This window comes from Ranitomeya variabilis, chromosome 4 (assembly GCF_051348905.1).
Source record: "Ranitomeya variabilis isolate aRanVar5 chromosome 4, aRanVar5.hap1, whole genome shotgun sequence".
Taxonomy (NCBI): Eukaryota; Metazoa; Chordata; class Amphibia; order Anura; family Dendrobatidae; genus Ranitomeya; species Ranitomeya variabilis.
This window is the reverse complement of record NC_135235.1, coordinates 8,036,516-8,056,327: the sequence shown is the minus strand read 5'-3', so window position 1 is coordinate 8,056,327 and position 19,812 is coordinate 8,036,516. Positions and strand designations below refer to the sequence as shown.

Below are 19,812 nucleotides of genomic sequence, written 5' to 3'. Positions count from 1 at the left end.
GAACGCAACAAGTTGCATTTTTTTTGCTTCCAACTTTTGGCCAAAAAGGACGCATGCGTCGCAAAACGCAGCAATTTAGCGTGCGTTTTGTTGCGGTTTTGTTTGCGTTGTGCGTTGCGTCGCCGATGCTGCGGCGCACAACGCAAATGTGAACGTAGCCTTATGTGGTGTACTTAATTATTTGTACTAAATGTCCAACTGGGGGTCTGTATGTGGGGGAGACAAGGCAGAAACTGAGAACAAGGATGAACTCTCATCGCCATACAATAAGAGAAAAAAGAATGGATCTACCTGTGGCAATACATTTCTGTCTCCCCAATCATAACATTATGGACATGAAATTACTTGTGTTAAAGGGTAACTTCAAATCGCAGAAAGACAGGAGAGTCTGGGAATATAAACTGATGACGACCTTTGACACTCTAAATGCAGGAATGAATGTGTCACATGAATTTATGTCTTTTTACATCAACTAATGAACTTGCCCATCAGACCATGTGGGGTCATCACAACAGAACCAGGCCCTAATCACAGGACAATAAAACAATCCTTATCTAAGAATTGGCCCAATATTTATGGACGTAACTGTTTATCACCCATGGTAATTCTGCTTCATGTCACCTAGCTTATCCATGGTTTTTTTCCCCTCTCCCCTTTTTTTTTTTTTCTATACTATGTTGTGCATAAATATGTGATTCTTCAGAATTTGTTTTAGTCTTTGCCTGATGAAGAGACGTATGTAGACTCGAAAGCTTGCAATTTGTTACCATCTTTTCAGTTAGCCATTAAAAGGTATCAACCAGTGAGGACTCTCAATTCTAAATATTTTTCTATCTACTGGCTAACACGGTACCAAGATATATTTCTTTCCTGTAATAAATGGTTACACATCCAATTGGAAGAGTGTTACAAGTGGGGACCACAAGGCTCTGTCCTGGCCTCTGTGTTGTTTAACACTGTTATAAATTATCTAGATACGGTAACTGAAGGTAAACTAATCAAATGTGCAGACGATGCAAAGCTAGGAGGGATAGCTAAGGGTACCGTCTCACAGTGGCACTTTTGTCGCTACGACGGTACGATCCATGACGTTCCAGCGATATCCATACGATATCGCAGTGTCTGACACGCAGCAGCGATCAGGGATCCTGCTGAGAATCGTACGTCGTAGCAGATCGTTTGGAACTTTATTTCGTCTCTGGATCTCCCGCTGTCATCGCTGGATCGGTGTGTGTGACACCGATCCAGCGATGCGTTTGCTTGTAACCAGGGTAAACATCAGGTTAATAAGCGCAGGGCCGCGCTTAGTAACCCGATGTTTACCCTGGTTACCATCGTAAATGTAAAAAAAACCAAACCGTACATACTCACATTCCGGTGTCCGTCAGGTCCCTAACCGTGTGCTTCCCGCACTGACTGACTGCCGGCCGGAAAGTAAAAGCACAGCACAGCGGTGACGTCACCGCTGTGCTCTGCTTTCACTTTACGGCCGGCACTCAGTCAGTGCGGGAAGCAGACGGCGAGGGACCTGACGGACACCGGAATGTGAGTATGTACGTTTTTTTTTTTTTTACGTTTACGATGGTAACCAGGGTAAACATCGGGTTACTAAGCACGGCCCTGCGCTTAGTAACCCGATGTTTACCCTGGTTACCCGGGGACTTCGGCATCGTTGGTCGCTGGAGAGCTGTCTGTGTGACAGCTCCCCAGCGACCACACAACGACTTACCAACGATCACGGCCAGGTCGTATTGCTGGTCGTGATCGTTGGTAAATAGTTTTGTGTAACGGTACCCTTACACTAGAGAAGACAGAGAAAGGATTCAGAAGGATCTAGATATGCCTGAACAATGGGCTGCGACTAATAGAATGGCATTTAACAGGGAGAAATGCAAGATTCTACATCTGGACAAGAGAAACCAAAATTACATCTACAGAATGGGAGGAATAGAACTAAGCAACAGCATGTGTGAAAAAGACTTGGGTACACTATTAGATCACAGACTGCACATGAGCCAACAGTGTAATGCAGCAGAAAAAGGCAAACACATTTCTAGGATGTATTAAGAGAAGCATAGTGTGCTGTTCAGTTTATTCTGATAGACTTTCAGTCATACATGGACATTTATGTAATGGTAATATACTCAGTTCTATCATTTATTGTATTTGTTGTACTTTGCTGCCATCTACTGGCCATTGCGCTGTATCACACTGTAATATTCCTTATGGAACTTTCCCACAATGCCTTTCTGTCTTTAGCTCCTCCTATCTTCTTCCTTCTTTTCCTGTTTTGTACTCTGTGCCATCTTAGATCTCACATGTGCTGCAGAGCTGGAGAAAGGATTCTCTTGTTACCTCTAACCTGGAGCTTCTACTATCTCTATCTGGTGATCCTGTAATACCTCTAACCTACAGTCCTCATCTCACCAAGGTACTGTAAATAAAACCTGTTGAATGTATCACTGCATCATCCTTCCGGATCACCACGCACAGCTGATAAGGACTAGGAGCACAGTTAGTGAGTAACGCTGTCCGCCATTGTTTATATAGCGATTTGTGATCACATCCCTCAGACACATCTCACCCACGTATATCGGTGGCAGAATAGTAACAAGAGACCTAAGTCTACAGTGTCTGTGTGCATATGCATTGTCTGCTAGCAAGTCTTAACTGTCCGCCATCTTAGCTAAAACATGTCCACAAAGGGCACCGTGGACCCATCTGCAAGCGAAGCACATCAGGTTCCCGACACCATAGATGCTGCAGGAGCAGAGTCCACACTTACTGCAGAGCAGGACGTACGACCCAGACGTGTAACCAAGCCGACACAAAAGGTCAGAGAGAACTTTGAGACTACTAGAGACGAGTTCCATGATAACCTAGAACATTTATGGGGCAGAGTGGATCACTATTTAGCAGCTCTTCCACGCTATCACAGTGACGCCGCAGGTTTAACCGCCACATTGAAGAGTTTATCTGCCGCCTATGATCGCTACCAGAGACTGTCTGTAAAGTACATCACATTCCTGAGTAACTGTGACATGGAAGATGCCCCAGCAGAACTAACTGAAAGGGAAACTCTTCTCCAAGAAAAGACCTCATTAGTCCGAGATGCTCAGGATAAAGCAGAACTCCGCATCGCTCACCTCCAAGAGGTTAGGTCACATCGCACAACATCGACCAAAATCACAGCTCGGTCTTCCAGATCATCTCACTCCAGGAAGTCAACATTGTCCAACAAGCTACTGGAGATCCGTGCGGCTGCAGAAGAAGCTAGAGTAAAAAGCTCCTTTGCTAAGAGGGAGGCTGAAGTGGAAGTAGAAGCTCAAAGAAATGAGATGGAGGCTCAAAGAAACAAAATGGAAGCTCAAAGGAAATTAAAAATACTCCAAGCAGAAAGGGAAGAAGCAACAGCCCTTGCTAAACTGAAGGTCCTTGAACAAGCACTGGGACAAGAAGATAATTCGGCCTGTCTTATTCCAGAAGAAATGGAGGATGCAGCTGATCGCACTACTGACTACGTGAAGACATTCAACATCTGCACCAGCGCCACCTCCAGTTTCTAACACGGATGTGCCCGCAAGTCAAGAGATGTCACCACCTACTGCCGACAAGGTAACTTCCAGCACTAACCCACAATTTAGGCAACAGCCAACAGAACCTTTAGAGACTAAACTGCAGTTTAACCCTTATGCCGCATCATTTCGTCCTGATTTGTCGCAGTCATATAAGCCAGAGAACTTACCTTCCCTACGGATACCACAAGTTCATCCTGCAACAATGACCGGGAGATCGGACATGTCTGACTTCGCCAGATACATGATTCGCCGGGAGTTAATAAATATTAGTCTCTCAAAGTTTGATGATCGTGCTGAGAATTATAGAGCCTGGAAATCCACCTTTCAAGCAGTGATCCAAGACCTTAATCTCACCGGCAAGGAACAACTGGATTTGCTTGTTAACTGGTTAGGCCCGGAATCAGCAGAGCGCATAATGACAATAAGGGCAGTTCATGTGGACTATTCAGATGCAGGTGTTATTGCAGCCTGGGAGAGACTGGAACAAACCTACGGCAGCTCAGAAGCAATAGAAAGTTCCTTATTTAAAAGACTGCAAACCTTCCCAAAGATAACTAACAAGGACAATAGAAAACTTCAAGATTTGAGCGACCTGCTAAAGGAAATAGAATTGGCAAAATTAGACCCACGTCTTTCAGGACTGAGCTACCTAGATACTGCTCATGGCGTTAATCCAATAGTGTCCAAGTTGCCACACGGCATGCAGGATAAATGGGCAGACCACGGCTCACGGTATAAAAGGCAGTATGATGTGTCCTTTCCCCCCTTTTCATATTTTTCCAGGTTAATCAGTGACCAAGCTCGGAAGAAGAATGATCCCAGCTTCAACTTCACTGAGCCTACTCCACCAGCATCATCATCATCTACAAGGTATGATAACATTGCCAAACGTAGAGATTCAAGGAACACAGTATCTGTGAGAAAGACTGATGTTCCACTTACTACACCTGCCTTCACTAAAACAAATAATGTTGCTCCTAAAGTCATGGACAGTAACCGTATGTGCCCTATCCACAAAAGGCCTCACCCACTTAAAGAATGCTGTGGATTCAGAGCAAGAACTCTGCAGGAGCATAAGGATACCCTAAAGGAGCTTGGGATATGTTATAAGTGTTGCGCCTCCTCAGACCACCTCGCTAAGGACTGTAAGGCCGCCATTAAGTGCACTGAATGCAGCAGTGATAAACACATCACAGCCATGCATCCCACGCCAGCTCCACACAACTCACAACTTTCTGCAGCATCCAATCCTGCTCCAAAGCATGGCGGGGAGCCACAGGTCCCTGACCCAACTGCAACTGCTGTTTCCTCCTCATGTATTGAGGTATGTGGAGAAGGGATTGTTCCTAAATGCTGTGCCAAGGTATGTCTGGTTAAGGTCTATCCAGAAGGACAACCCGACAAGGCCTCCAAAATGTACGCCATAATAGATGAGCAAAGTAACCGATCTCTAGCAAGGCCCAAATTCTTTGAGATCTTCGACATAAAGGGACAAACGACTCCATACTCCCTCAACACCTGCTCTGGTCGTATTGAGACTTCTGGCAGGAGAGCCTCTGGGTACATAGTCTCTTCAATCAAGGGAAACGTGCATATACCCTTGCCAACCATAATTGAATGTGACCAGATACCTGATAACAGGGAGGAGATTCCCACTCCGGAAGCCGCACTTCATCATCGCCACTTGAGGCACCTGACTAATGAAATTCCTCCTCTGGACACGAATGGTGACATTCTAATCCTACTTGGAAGGGACATTCTTTTTTTTTTTTATTAACCAATTAACTTTTTATTAGCAGTAAAGAAATAGGTACATACAAAAATCCCCCGCAGGAGAAACAAAGAGGGAAAAAGGAACAAGGGGGAGGGGGAACAATACACATTGTTCTAGAATCACAGCAATTTTAGCATAGAATACAAAATTAACTATAACACAAATCACCGCTTACAAAAGATACTAAATGAGAGCAAGGGCGGACGGAGGAATGTGAACCGAGGAAACCCAAGGATCCCACCAGGAGAGCACCTTATTTTTCTTGGAGAGATTCTGTGCCATAATTGCTTCATAGGTAAAATGAAGGTTAATCTTGGAAATCAAAGCAGCCATAGATGGGATATCTGAAGATCTCCAGTGTCTCGCTATACATTGTCTGGCAGCGATCAAAATATTAGAGATTATCGGACGGAGAGGGGAGGGGAATCCCGCGAGAGAGACACCCAAAACAGCCAGACACCCGCTTAAAACAAAAGGAACCTGGATGACCTCCGCGATTAGAGTCTCAACTTGACGCCAGAAGACCTGAACCCGTGGACAGGACCACCATATATGGGAACCGGAACCAATAGCCCCGCACCTCCTCCAACAGAGAGGGGAAGCAGAGGGACCAAACCTGGCCAAGCGAGCAGGGGTGAGGTACCACTGCAGCTGGATCTTTTTAGACTGCTCCAAGTGGCCTATACACGAGGAATACTTAGAGGGGTGTACCATCGCAAAGTGCCAGTCCTCTAGGGATGCATCAAAACCAAGAGAGGACTCCCAGGAAATCATAAAAGGAAGCTTAGCAGGAATATCATGGGATATGAGGGCCTTATAGATAATAGAAACGCCATGGGGCACGAGAGTGGCCGGTCTAAAGAACCGGTGTGCTGGGTCCTCCGACAGAGGCGGGGGGGCACCGAATAGCCGACGCGACCTGAGAAAACTGCGGAGTTGTAGATATTGAAAGAAATCTCTGTCAGAAAGAGAAAATCTACCCGCAAGGACCTCAAACGACAATAAGCCATCCGAGCCAAACAGGTCAGCCACCCGGCGCACCCCCCGCATCTCCCAGGAGGAGAGAGAGGTGTGCCCAATAGCACACTCCAGGGCCCGTAGGGAGACATAGTCATACATAAATAGGAATTGGGAAGAGCAAACAGACGACCATATTTTAGAGGCCGTCTTGATAGAGCGAAGAGTAGGGCCACGAGGAGAGACCTGGAGCAACCAAAGCTCCAGAAGTAATTTGAGAGAATTTCTGGGGGCGAAATGAGATTCAATGAGCACCCAGGGTAACCGCGAGTTCCCCTCCCACCAAAGCTTAAGAGGCTCTAAGATCGCTGCCCTATCGTAAAAATGAATCGAGGGAGCACCGAAACCACCCATAGAGTACGGAAGGGACATGAATTGGCGCTTAATCCTGTGTGGCTTATTATTCCAAATAAACCGATCTATGATTGATTGGAAAGCCGAAATAAATTTGGAAGGTATGGAAAGGGGGAGGCACCGAAATAAATAGATAATTTTGGGGAGAAATAGCATTTTAACGGTTTGTATACGGGCCATCCACGAGAGCGAAGAGCTCGATAGCTGATCGATGCCCCTCCTAATTTCGGTGATAGTTTCCTCACAATTAGAACGAACGATCTTATCCAATCTAGTTATCTGGACGCCCAGGTAGGAAAACCCCATAGGGGCCCAAATAAACGCAAATTTAGATTGAATTTGAATTTGGAGATCAACCGGAAGAAAAAGGGGGAAAATAATGGATTTAGTCAGATTAAGTTTATAATATGATACCGCGGAAAATTGGGATAAAATTGAAGTGATCGCGTTCAGTGAAGTTAAAGCCGAGGTACAAGTCAGCACTACATCGTCAGCGTAAAGTCCAATTTTATGTTCAGTCTCCCCAACCCGCACCCCCTTAATATCAGGGCACTGTCTAATTAAGGCAGCCATAGGCTCCATGATCAGAGCAAAAATAAGGGGGGAGAGGGGACAGCCCTGACGGGTCCCGTTCAAAATCGGGAATGTCCGAGATTTAAAGCCGCCCGAGCAAACCGACGCACAGGGATTAGAGTATAGAGCCATAATGGCCTTGGAAATCAGTCCCGTAAGCCCAAATTTTCCGAGCGTGAGCTCGATATATCCCCAGTGAACCCTGTCAAACGCCTTTTCGGCATCGAGAGACAGGAAAACACTGGGGAGACCCTCCCTCTCCACCACATCCAGGAGATCAATCAGTCGTCTTGTGCCATCTCTGGTCTGCCTACCAGGGACAAACCCAACTTGGTCGGGGTGTATAAGGCTGGGGAGCACCGCTATCAATCTATTGGCCCAGATTTTAGCATAGATTTTAACGTCGCAATTCAGGAGGGCTATGGGGCGAAAATTTCCCGGAGACGTTGTGGGCTTCCCCGGTTTAGGGAGGGTCGCGATGGAGGCCTCCAACCCCTCCGCCCTGATGCTGCCAACAGACGCCCAGTTGTTAAATAAGCGAAGGAGAAAAGGGGAGAGGACAGAGAGGAATTGTGCATAGTAGAGAAAAGGAAAACCGTCCGGGCCTGGAGAAGAACATTTATTAGAGTCCCTGACAATTTGGGAAAGCTCAGATTCAACAATAGGAGAGTTCAGAAAGGAAAGCTGCTCCGCATTGACCGAGGGAAGATTAGCTTTCTCCAAGAACGCCATGATTAGCTCCGGCGAGGGCTGAGGGACTCCCGGGTCAGAACCAAGATCATAGACAGAGGAGTAATACAAAGCAAACTCCTCAGCAATATGGATGGGATTGTAAACACGAGAACCGTCAGACCCAAGCAGGAATGGAATCTTGGATTGAGCCTCTCTCCTCCTAACGCGCCTAGCGAGAACAGCCCCCGCTCGATCCCCCATTGCATAGAATCTGGCTTTAGTTTTCCTCAGGGCATTTTCAGCTTTATGTAGAAGTAATTGGCGAACACGCATGCGAGCTTTAGAAAGGTCAGAAAAAAGCGCCGGGCTAGGGGACATCTTATGGGCAGACTCAAGACAGGCTAGTTCGTCTAGGGCCGACTGAAGGGTCGAATTATATTTCCTCTTAGCTGTTGCAGCCATTTTAATAAAGCAACCCCTAGCAACCGCCTTGTGAGCAAACCAAAGGGTATCGTCCCGTATGTCCGGGGTATCATTGGAGGAGAAGAACTCTTGTAAGGCCCTTTCCATAAACTGGGAATTTAGTTGGTCGGTAAGAAGATGGGTATTGAGACGCCAGTGTGCGGGGGGTCTAATAGCAAGGGGGTCCTTTAGAACAAGGGACACCGGGGCATGATCTGACCATGTGATACTACCAATATCTGCCGAGATGCAGTGAGGGAGAGCCACATCATTCACCGGCACATAGTCAATCCTACTATAGGAACCGTGTCTGGGAGACATGAACGTGTAATCTCTCTCGCCACAATGCAGATACCTCCATATATCATGCAGCTTATATGAGTTGATTAGCGGCCCCGCCTCCTTCCTTGACAGGGAAGCGACAGAGCAATCCAGCACTTTAGATATTGGCACATTAAAATCCCCAGCAATTAGTTTGTGACCATGTTGGATGTCCTGTAAAATTTGAAAAAAACCCTCTAAAAATTTAAGTTGACCGGCATTAGGAGCATAAACTGAAGCAATGGTATAGGGGGCATTATTGATCAAACAAAGGATTACAATGAACCTACCCATCGGATCTACAATGGAACGGATCAGTTGGAAGGCATTGGCTTTGCTAAAGAAAATCGCTACTCCCGCCTTCTTTGACGGACCATTTGCAAAGAATTGATGTGGATATAAACCTGAGTACATTCTAACATTATCACATTCCAATAAATGTGTTTCTTGAAGACATATAATGTCCCGACGAGATTTACCCAGATGCCTCCAGACAATCGACCTCTTGCCCGGGGAGTTGAGACCATTCACATTAATGGAATACAGCGAAACACTCATGGTAAAACAGTATAAATAGACTTAGCTCATAATGAGCACCAGTGAAGTACGCACAAGAAGAAACAACATGAGAACTGCGGACCAGAACATGCGTGGGGGGGAACCGGGTGGGTGGGAGGGGGGAGGGAAGGACAAACAGAACAAACAACACAAAAATTAGGACATCAAGGTCCATTCAGGCAAATCCTGAGTCCAGAAGGTGAAAATCAGAAAAAAACAGTTCACCTATGGGGCAAAAAAATTGAAGTGCTGCAAATACTCCCACAAGGAGACCAGCACAACATATGAAATCAAAAAAGAAAAGCCTCAAGAGAGGAAAAAAAAAGTACCAAAATATTGCGGGAAATAGCCAGGAACCAAAGGTGGTAACATTCTTCAAGCGACCTCCCAGTCCGATGCAACACGGGCCTTGGGATTACGGGCATTCCCAAACCCAGAGGGACCCCTCGAGATTGGGGAACCAGAAGCCGACAGGCCCCATCCCGCCAATGCAGACGCCGCGTGGGACGGGGTCAGGCAGGTGGTGATGGATCCATCTTTGCGGATGAGAAGCTTAGTGGGAAATCCCCAACGATATGGAATGCCTTTTTCCCTGAGAACAGCAGTGCAGGGTCCAAAAGCTTTACGGAGAGCCAGGGTGCCCGGGGAGAGGTCCGGGAAGACGGTGATAGAGGCAAATCATTCAGGTAAAGCAGGATTTTTCCTCAGGGCCTGGAGAAAGTTCTCCTTCATTTCGTAGAAGTGTATGCGGGCGAGCACATCTCTTGGGACCGAAGGTCCCAGACCAGTCGGCTTAGGAATCCGGTGTATGCGATCAATTATAATGTCCCTTGGGGCAAAGTGAGGGAGAGCAGCAGCGATAAAATCCTGCAAGAAAACTTTCAAGTCTCCCGGAAGTACAGATTCTCCAACGCCTCTAAGTTTAACATTGTTCCTTCTGGACCTATCTTCCAAATCCATGGTTTTGGCGTGGGTTTTAGTGAGCAGATCTTGCAGAGACTCTTGAGCGTCCCATAATTCATTATGAGATGAGATCAGCTCCACCATCTTACGCTCCAAACGATCCGTGCGGTTCCCCAGCTCCACCACCTCTCCTTTCAGCTCTGCCAGCATGGTGTGGATGTCTTCCTGAATGGAGGCCCTGAGATCCCCAAACAGATCTTTAAGTAAAGCAGCAGTCACCGGAGCGTCGGGAGAATGCGACGCTGCAGCGTCGGAAACCGCAACGCTCGGGAGTGATGAAGCGCTCGGGAGTGATGAAGCGCCCGAAAGCGATGCTTGAGCATTGCGTTGTGAGGAGCGGGAAGCTCTGGGTGAAGACGGCGCCATCTTGGGATCCTGCAGCAGCCGGGGGGGAGGCCTCAAAGAAATCTATAATCCGCCTGGACGGGTCGCGTGTGCCGGCTCTGGATTTCCCCATACACTCACCGTCGCACCAGGGAGCGATGCTGGTATTATAGGAGACAGAGAGTCCGCCGGGAAGAAGATATGAGCTGCTTTAAGGTTCCTGGTCATGGAGCTCCCACACTGTGTGACCTACTCCATCTGCAGCTAGGCCACGCCCCTGGAAGGGACATTCTGAAGGTCCACAAGGTACGCCAACAATGCAACGGCCCAGATGATGCTCCATATGCCAAAAGACTCGACCTAGGCTGGGTAATCGTGGGCGATGTATGTCTGGATAGGAGTCATAAGGCATCTGAAGTCAACGCCTGTAAAACGTATGTGCTCCAAAATGGTTGCGCAACTCACTTTAAGCCATGCCTTCATCACTACGAAGTGAAAGAAAGGTTCTCTGATTGCATCCAGGAGCCTGACATCATTCCAACTCCCTACGGTGATGACTTAGGGAGAACAGTGTTTCACACAACAAAAGATGATAACAAAGTCGCCTTATCCATAGAAGACAAGGAGTTTCTTAAAATCATGGACAGTGGATTCTTCAAAAATGAATCTGACCGCTGGGTTGCTCCCTTGCCCTTCAAGGTTTCAAGGACCAGGCTTCCTAACAACAGAGAACAGGCCTTATCTAGATTCATCTCACTGCAGAGAACATTAAAGAACAAGCCTGAAATGAAGGAACATTTCATAGCTTTTATGGACAAGATATTTCGCAATGATCACGCAGAGCCAGCTCCACCATTGCAAGCTGATGAAGAATGCTGGTATCTACCTTCCTTTGGAGTGTATCATCCAAGAAAGCCAAAACAAATCAGAGTGGTGTTCGATTCAAGTGCCAAACATGACGGCGTATCTCTGAATGACGTTCTCCTCACTGGTCCGAACCTGACTAATAACCTGGTGGGAGTGCTCATGAGATTCAGAAAGGAACCTGTCGCCATTACCGCTGACATCGAACAAATGTTCCATTGTTTCATCGTGCAACAAGATCACAGAAATTATCTCCGTTTTCTATGGCACCGAGACAACGACACCAACAAGGAAATGATCGAATACCGCATGAAGGTGCACGTTTTCGGAAACAGTCCTTCTCCTGCAGTCGCTACGTACGGCCTACGTAGGACTGCTTCCGATGGTGCTGCAGAGTTCGGGAAGGATGCCCAACAGTTTGTTGAAAAGGACTTCTACGTGGACGACGGTCTTAAATCCCTGCCTACAGCGGAGGAAGCCATAGATCTGCTCAAACGGACACAAGGTATGCTTTCTAAAGCTCATTTAAGATTGCATAAAATTGCCTCCAATAGTGCTGTTGTCATGAAGGCCTTTCACCCTAATGATCATGCCGCAGAATTTAGGGACTTGAACCTAGGCTCAGACAATCCACCAGTACAGAGAAGCCTAGGCCTGAGGTGGAATTTGCTAAAGGACTCCTTCAGCTTTCAGGTTAATGGTGCAGAAAAACCATTTACTAAGCGTGGGGTTCTGTCAGTGGTGAACAGTCTATATGATCCACTTGGGTTTGTCGCACCCCTGACTATACAAGGCAAGCTCCTGCTGAGACAACTCTCAGAGTGCATTAAGGACTGGGATATACCACTCCCTGCGGACAAACAACTAAGGTGGAAGTCGTGGAGAGAATCTCTTTGCGTCTTGGATAAGATCCACATACCACGTTGTTACACTCCGGCATCCCTAACTACGAGTCAAAGGAAAGAGATTCATGTATTCGCTGATGCCTCCACTGAAGCTATTGCCGCTGTCGCTTACTTGAAGGTTGTAGACTCTAATAATGAAGCCCATGTTGGATTTCTGTTTGGAAAGGCTAAACTGGCTCCTAAACCCGAGCACACCATACCCAGACTCGAGCTCTGTGGGGCTGTACTAGCCATAGAGATTGCAGACTTTATACAGAGTGAACTAGCTATTCACGTGGATGACACAAAATTCTACACAGACAGTAAGGTAGTTCTGGGCTACATATACAACCAGACGAAACGCTTCTACGTCTATGTCAGTAACCGAGTGGAAAGAATCAGGAAATCCTCCAAACCCCAGCAATGGCAGCACGTCCCATCCCATCTTAACCCTGCGGACCTTGCTACTAGACCAGTGTCTATTGGTGCCTTCGCAAGCTCTTCTTGGTTGACAGGACCAGAGTTCCTTCACGAACAGTGCGAAGAGACTGCCGTTGAAGACAGCTTCAGCCTTCAGGATCCAGATGTCGACCCAGAGATCCGTCCTGATGTCAGCACCTTCATCACCAAATTCAAGGAGAAGGTTGGCTTGGACTGTCGGCGTTTTGATCGCTTCTCAAGATGGACGAGACTGGTTCGTGCCATTGCAAGGTTAGTACTCATTGTACAATGCTATCGCAATAAGGACAGTAACACTGATTGTCACGGTTGGCATATCTGCCATAAGCCTCTCTCTGCAGAAGACATTGCTCTGAGTGAACTCATTGTGATACGCAATGTGCAGCAGAATGTTTTTCACAAGGAACTGGATTGTATACGTAAAAAACAAGACGTTCCTAAAAACAGCCCCATTGTCAACCTAAACCCAGTAATAGACGAGAGGTGTTTATTGAGAGTTGGTGGTCGTTTAAACAAAGCTAAATTGGATGAGGCAGAAAGGAATCCTCTAATTGTTCCTGGTCATCATCATATCACCACTCTACTAATACGACATTACCATGAAAAAATCAAACATCAAGGCAGACACTTCACTGAAGGAGCCTTAAGAGCTGCAGGCTTCTGGATTGTGGGAGCAAAGAGACAGGTTTCCCATTTAATTCATTATTGTGTTCAGTGTCGTAAGACAAGAGGAAAACTGCAACAACAACAGATGTCTGATTTGCCTGCTGATAGGACAAGCACAGAGCCTCCATTTACCTATGTTGGCTTGGACGTTTTTGGCCCATGGGCAGTCGCTGCACGTCGGACCAGAGGCGGGCATGCGGAAAGTAAATGTTGGGCAGTGTTGTTCACGTGCATGAGTATACGAGCAATACACATAGAAGTGATAGAGTCCATGGATTCCTCCAGTTTCATTAATGCCCTAAGACGATTCTTCTCCATCAGAGGACCAGTAAAACAACTAAGATCTGATTGTGGAACGAACTTTGTAGGTGCCTGTCGAGAACTACAGCTGAATTCAACACCAGTCCAGAACTTCTTGACAACCAATGGCTGTTCCTGGGTCTTCAATCCTCCTCATGCTTCCCATATGGGCGGATCATGGGAAAGAATGATAGGCATTACTCGTCGGATACTGGAATCTATGCTGAGTGACTCAAATCTTTCAAGACTCACTCACGAGACCTTGACCACTTTCTTAGCAGAAGTCTCTGCTATAGTAAACTCAAGACCTCTTGTACCCATATCTACGGATCCAGAATCTCCTACAATTCTCACTCCGGCAACTCTCCTCACCCAGAAACTTGGAACTGTTCCTAACCCGCCTGAAGACTCTGTGTCTAGTAACAAATATCAGAGACGGTGGAAATATGTGCAACATCTGGCTGATTGTTTCTGGAATAGATGGAAGAGGGAGTACTTGACACTTCTCCAAAAACGAAGAAAATGGCAACAAGTAAAGCCAAATTTACAAGTAGGAGATATTATCCTCATGAAAGACCAGAAGGAGGAAAGAAACGCATGGCCTATGGGACTTATATCTAAAACCTTTCCAAGTGACGATGGTAAGGTACGTAAGGTAGAAGTGACAGTTACTAAGCAAGGTGACCCCAAATCTTTCATTAGGCCTATATCAGAGATTATCTTACTCATACCGGTTGAGGATTGATTATCCATCCAATCAGTAGGAACTCTTTCAAGGAACTTCAACCTTTGGATTACAAATGGGTTGGAGACAGTTTGGCCTAGCGCGGCTTCTCCAATCCGAAGATGGGTTATCCGTTCGATTACTTCAGGAACTCGTTATAGACATTTGTCTATCTTGTTATACAATATGTTATTGTTGCATTGCATGCATTGTTTTTATCTTACAGGTTGAGGTATCCCTTCATGCACTTCTGGTTAACACTCCCAATTCGAGACTTATGGTATAGTGAAATCCAAGGATTTCAGACGGGGAGTGTGCTGTTCAGTTTATTCTGATAGACTTTCAGTCATACATGGACATTTATGTAGTGCTAATATACCTAGTTCTTTCATTTATTGTATTTGTTGTACTTTGCTGCCATCTACTGGCCTTTGTTGTATCACACTGTAATATTCGTTATGGAACTTTCCCACAACGCCTTTCTGTCTTTAGTTCCTCCTATCTTCTTCCTTCTTTTCCTGTTTTGTACTCCGTGCCATCTTAGATCTCAAATGTGCTGCAGAGCTGGAGAAAGGATTCTCTTGTTACCTCTAACCTGAAGCTTCTATTATCTCTATCTGGTGATTCTGTAACAGCTCTAACCTACAGTCCTCACTCTCACCAAGGTACTGTAAATAAAACCTGTTGAATGTATCACTGCATCATCTTTCTGGATCACCACGCACAGCTGATAAGGACTAGGAGCACAGTTAGTGAGTAACGCTACCCGCCATTGTTTATATAGCGATTTGTGATCACATCCCTCAGACACATCTCATCCACGTATATCGGTGGCAGAATACATAGAGTCTAGATCACGTGAAGTAATTCTCGCCCTCTACTCCTTCTTGGTCAGACCTCATCTGGAATACTGGGTCCAGTTCTGGGCACCACATTATATAAAAGACTTTGAAAAACTGTAGCAAGGTCAGAGAAGAGCGACCAGGATGGTGAGTGGACTGCAAAGTATGTCCTATGAGGAACGGTTAAAGGATCTGGGAATGTTTAGCTGCAAAAAGAAGACTGAGAGGAAACTTAATAGCCGTCTACAAATATCTGAAGGGCTGTCACAGTGTAGAAGGATCATCATTATTCTCATTTGCACATGGAAACACGAGAAGCAATGGGATGAAACTGAAAGGGAGAAGATACAGATTAGACAGTAGAAAAACTTTGACAGAGAGGGTGATCAATGAGTGGAACAGGCTGCCACGAGAGGTGGTGAGTTCTCCTTCAATGTAAATCTTCACACAGATGTCTGTCTGAGATGGTTTAGTGACTCCTGCATTGAGCAGGGGGTTGGACACAATGACCCTGGAGATCCCTTTCAACTCTAACATTTTATGATCTCTGGCATGGAGTTGCACAACCTCCGTGTGCTGCCGTACAGCCTGTCTGGTTTGGTTCTCCCTCTCACCTCCATCCATACAGCGCTGGATGGAGATGACCACTAGAAAGGTGCAGTAAAGCCGCCATAAGCCACAAAGGCCACCCCAGCTCTGTGCATACAAGTCATCTCACTATCACCTATGTGTCCGTCTCCTCAACAGGAGCTGAAATACCCTCCATCCAATGTCCACATCATTGGGCACAGTCTGGGCGCTCACGCTGCGGGCGAGGCTGGTCGGAGACTCCCCGGGATCAGACGGATCACAGGTATGTACAAACAACATTTTCTGTCATGTAAGGACCTCTGGGACGAGGAGGTGGCACCAGTCCGCTGCACCTACAAATCTGACACCTGTCGTATCAGTGTAGCCACCCTCCACAGAATGCCCGTGGTCAGTGCCATGGTGACCTGCGTGTGTAGAGCTCCATGGTGGGCATATGACCCAGCTCCTAGTGGTGGGTCCACTTCAGCTCCACGTTCTTCTGTATCACCAGACTTCCTGAACTCCGTAGTGCTCCATTTTCCTCCGCCTTCACTTGACTAAGGTCTCAGCACATTTGGAGGCTTCTCACGTCTGTGCCATCATGTGCTTCCATCCTCTGATGTGTTCTCTTCCTGTCATACAGCCCCAGGTCCATCCCGATCACACAATATACGTTCTGTCACTTTGAGATTTACTTAATTTTCCTAGTCAATGACAGCAAGCAGAGATCTTGAAAATTAATGGTTTAGATTCAGAGACCTAAACCTGTTGTGAATTTGGATTCTGGGCTCCCCCGGTGGCCGCTTGTGGAATTGGACTTGTCATCCTCTTTCCTGTTTCACCTGGTTCCATCAGTAGTGGGTGTCGCTATTTAAGCTCATTTCTCTGGTGGTTTCTTGCCGGTCAACAATGTTATCTGATGCCTCTCAGTGCTTGTTCCTGCTTCTAGACTACTACTAGATAAGTTGGACTCTTGTCCATGTTTTGTTTTGCCTATTTGTTCCAGTTCACAGCTGAAGTTTTGTTACTGTGTCTGGAAAGCTCTCGTTGATCAGGGATTGCTACTCTGGCGTTATGAGTTAATGCTAGAGTTTAAGGTAATCTCTGGATGGTGTTTTGTTAGTGTTTTTCTGCTGACCATGAAAGTATACTATCTGTCTTCTGCTATCTAGTAAGCGGACCTCAAATTTGCTAAGACTATTTTCCTGCTGCGTTTGTAGTTTCATCTGAACTCACCGTCATTATATGTGGGGGGCTACTGTCTTCTTTGGAATATTTCTCTAGAGGTGAGCCAGGTCTTATATTTCCCTCTGCTAGCTATTTAGGTCTTAGGCCAGAGCTGGGCATCTAGCGATAAATAGGAAATGCTACCTGGCTATTTCTAGTTGCGCGGCAGGCTTAGTTCATGGTCAGTATAGTTCCATCTTCCGAGAGCTTGTCCCTCTATAGGCTTGCTATGATCTCTGCCTGCAGAGATCATGACAGTTTGACCGGCCCATAAAGTGTTAAAGACCCAGGTTGAGAAAGGAGAGTTATAAGAAGTCTGCTGGAATTTTTTTTTTTTTTTTTTTCCTCCAGTCTGCCTTGCTGCAGTCTTTTTTCTCTCTCTCCTCCTAATCTCTGTATGCTCTGTGTGCACCTGACAATAATGGATCTCCAGAGTGTAACTGCGGGTTTGAATAATCTCATCACGAAAGTACAAAATTTACAAGATTTTGTGGTACATGCTCCGGTATCTGAGCCGAGAATTCCTTTGCCGGAGTTCTTCACAGGGAATAGAGCTAGCTTCCAGAATTTCCGAAATAATTGTAAGCTTTATTTGTCCCTGAAGTCTCGTTCAGCTGGAGACCCTGCTCAGCAGGTTAGGATTGTGATTTCCTTGCTCAGGGGTGACCCTCAAGATTGGGCCTTCTCATTGCCAGCAGGGGATCCTGCGTTACGCGATGTGGATGCGTTTTTTCTGGCCTTGGGCTTGCTTTATGAGGAACCTCATTTGGAACTTCAGGCAGAAAAAACTTTGATGGCACTATCTCAGGGGCAAGACGAAGCTGAAGTTTTCTGCCAAAAATTCCGTAAATGGTCTGTGCTTACTCAGTGGAATGAGTGCGCTTTGGCGGCAACTTTCAGAGAAGGTCTCTCTGATGCCGTTAAGGATGTTATGGTGGGGTTCCCTTTGCCTGCAGGTCTGAATGAGTCCATGACAATGGCTATTCAGATTGATAGGCGTCTGCGGGAGCGCAAACCGGTGCACCATCTGGCGGTGTCTATGGAAAAGACGCCAGAAAGTATGCAGTGTGATAGAATTCTGTCCAGGAGCGAGCGACAGAATTTTAGACGGAAGAATGGATTGTGTTTCTATTGTGGGGATTCTACTCATGTTATATCAGCATGCTCTAGGCGTACAAAGAAGCTTGATAAGTCTGTTTCCATTGGCACCATTCAGTCTAAGTTTATTTTGTCTGTAACCCTGATTTGCTCTTTGTCATCCATTGCCACGGACGCCTATGTTGACTCTGGCGCCGCTCTGAGTCTTATGGATTGGTCCTTTGCCAATCATTGTGGTTTTAATTTAGAGCCTTTGGAGACTCTTATTCCTCTGAAGGGGATTGACTCCACCCCATTGGCTAATAATAAACCACAATACTGGACACAAGTAACCATGCTTATCAATCCGGATCACCAGGAGATTATTCGTTTCCTGGTGCTGTATAATTTACATGACGATTTGGTACTGGGATTGCCATGGTTGCAGTCTCACAACCCAGTCTTGGACTGGAGAGCAATGTCTGTGTTGAGCTGGGGATGTAAGGGTATTCATGGGGACGTACCTTTGGTTTCTATTTCGTCGTCCATTCCCTCTGAAGTCCCTGAGTTCCTCTCTGATTATCAAGACGTCTTTGACGAACCCAAGCTTGGGTCGTTACCTCCGCACCGTGAGTGCGATTGTGCCATAGATTTGATACCGGGTTGTAAATATCCAAAGGGTCGTTTGTTTAATTTGTCTGTGCCGGAACATGCTGCTATGCGGGAATATATAAAGGAGTCTTTGGAAAAGGGACATATTCGTCCATCTTCTTCTCCCTTGGGAGCTGGGTTTTTCTTTGTCTCAAAAAAAGACGGCTCTTTGAGACCATGTATTGATTATCGGCTTCTGAATAAGATCACTGTTAAGTATCAATACCCATTGCCATTGCTTACGGATTTGTTTGCTCGTATAGAGGGTGCTAAGTGGTTCTCTAAAATTGATCTTCGTGGGGCGTATAATTTGGTGCGGATCAGGCAGGGGGATGAGTGGAAGACCGCATTTAATACGCCCGAGGGCCACTTTGAGTATTTGGTCATGCCTTTTGGTCTTTCTAATGCCCCTTCAGTTTTTCAGTCTTTTATGCATGATATTTTCCGCGATTTTCTGGATAAATTTATGATAATATATCTGGATGATATTCTGATTTTTTCTGATGACTGGGACTCTCATGTCCAGCAGGTCAGGAGAGTTTTTCAGGTTCTGCGGTCTAATTCTTTATGTGTGAAGGGGTCTAAGTGCGTTTTTGGGGTCCAGAAAATTTCCTTTTTGGGGTATATTTTTTCTCCCTCTTCCATTGAGATGGATCCCGTCAAGGTGCAAGCTATTTGTGACTGGACTCAGCCCTCCTCTCTTAAGGGTCTTCAGAGATTTTTGGGCTTTGCCAACTTTTACCGCCGATTTATTGCTGGTTTTTCGGATGTCGTTAAACCACTGACTGATTTGACCAGACAAGGCGCTGATGTTGCTAATTGGTCCCCTCATGCTGTAGAGGCCTTTCAGGAGCTTAAGCGCCGTTTTGCCTCTGCCCCTGTGTTGCGTCAGCCTGATGTGAATCTGCCTTTTCAGGTTGAGGTTGACGCTTCGGAGATCGGAGCTGGGGCA

The 19,812-nt window shown here is 46.2% G+C and overlaps 1 protein-coding gene across 2 annotated transcripts in view; it reads left to right on the top strand.

Annotated features, from left to right (window-relative positions):
- The window catches only part of LOC143769414 (pancreatic lipase-related protein 2-like), a 113,955-nt gene that overhangs the window by 49,166 nt on the left and 44,977 nt on the right, over nucleotides 1-19,812 (top strand). For both annotated transcript variants that reach the window (XM_077257909.1, XM_077257910.1), the window contains exon 5: nucleotides 16,083-16,188. In XM_077257909.1, the coding sequence (XP_077114024.1) occupies nucleotides 16,083-16,188 (106 nt within the window). The remainder of the gene's footprint in view (nucleotides 1-16,082; nucleotides 16,189-19,812) is intronic.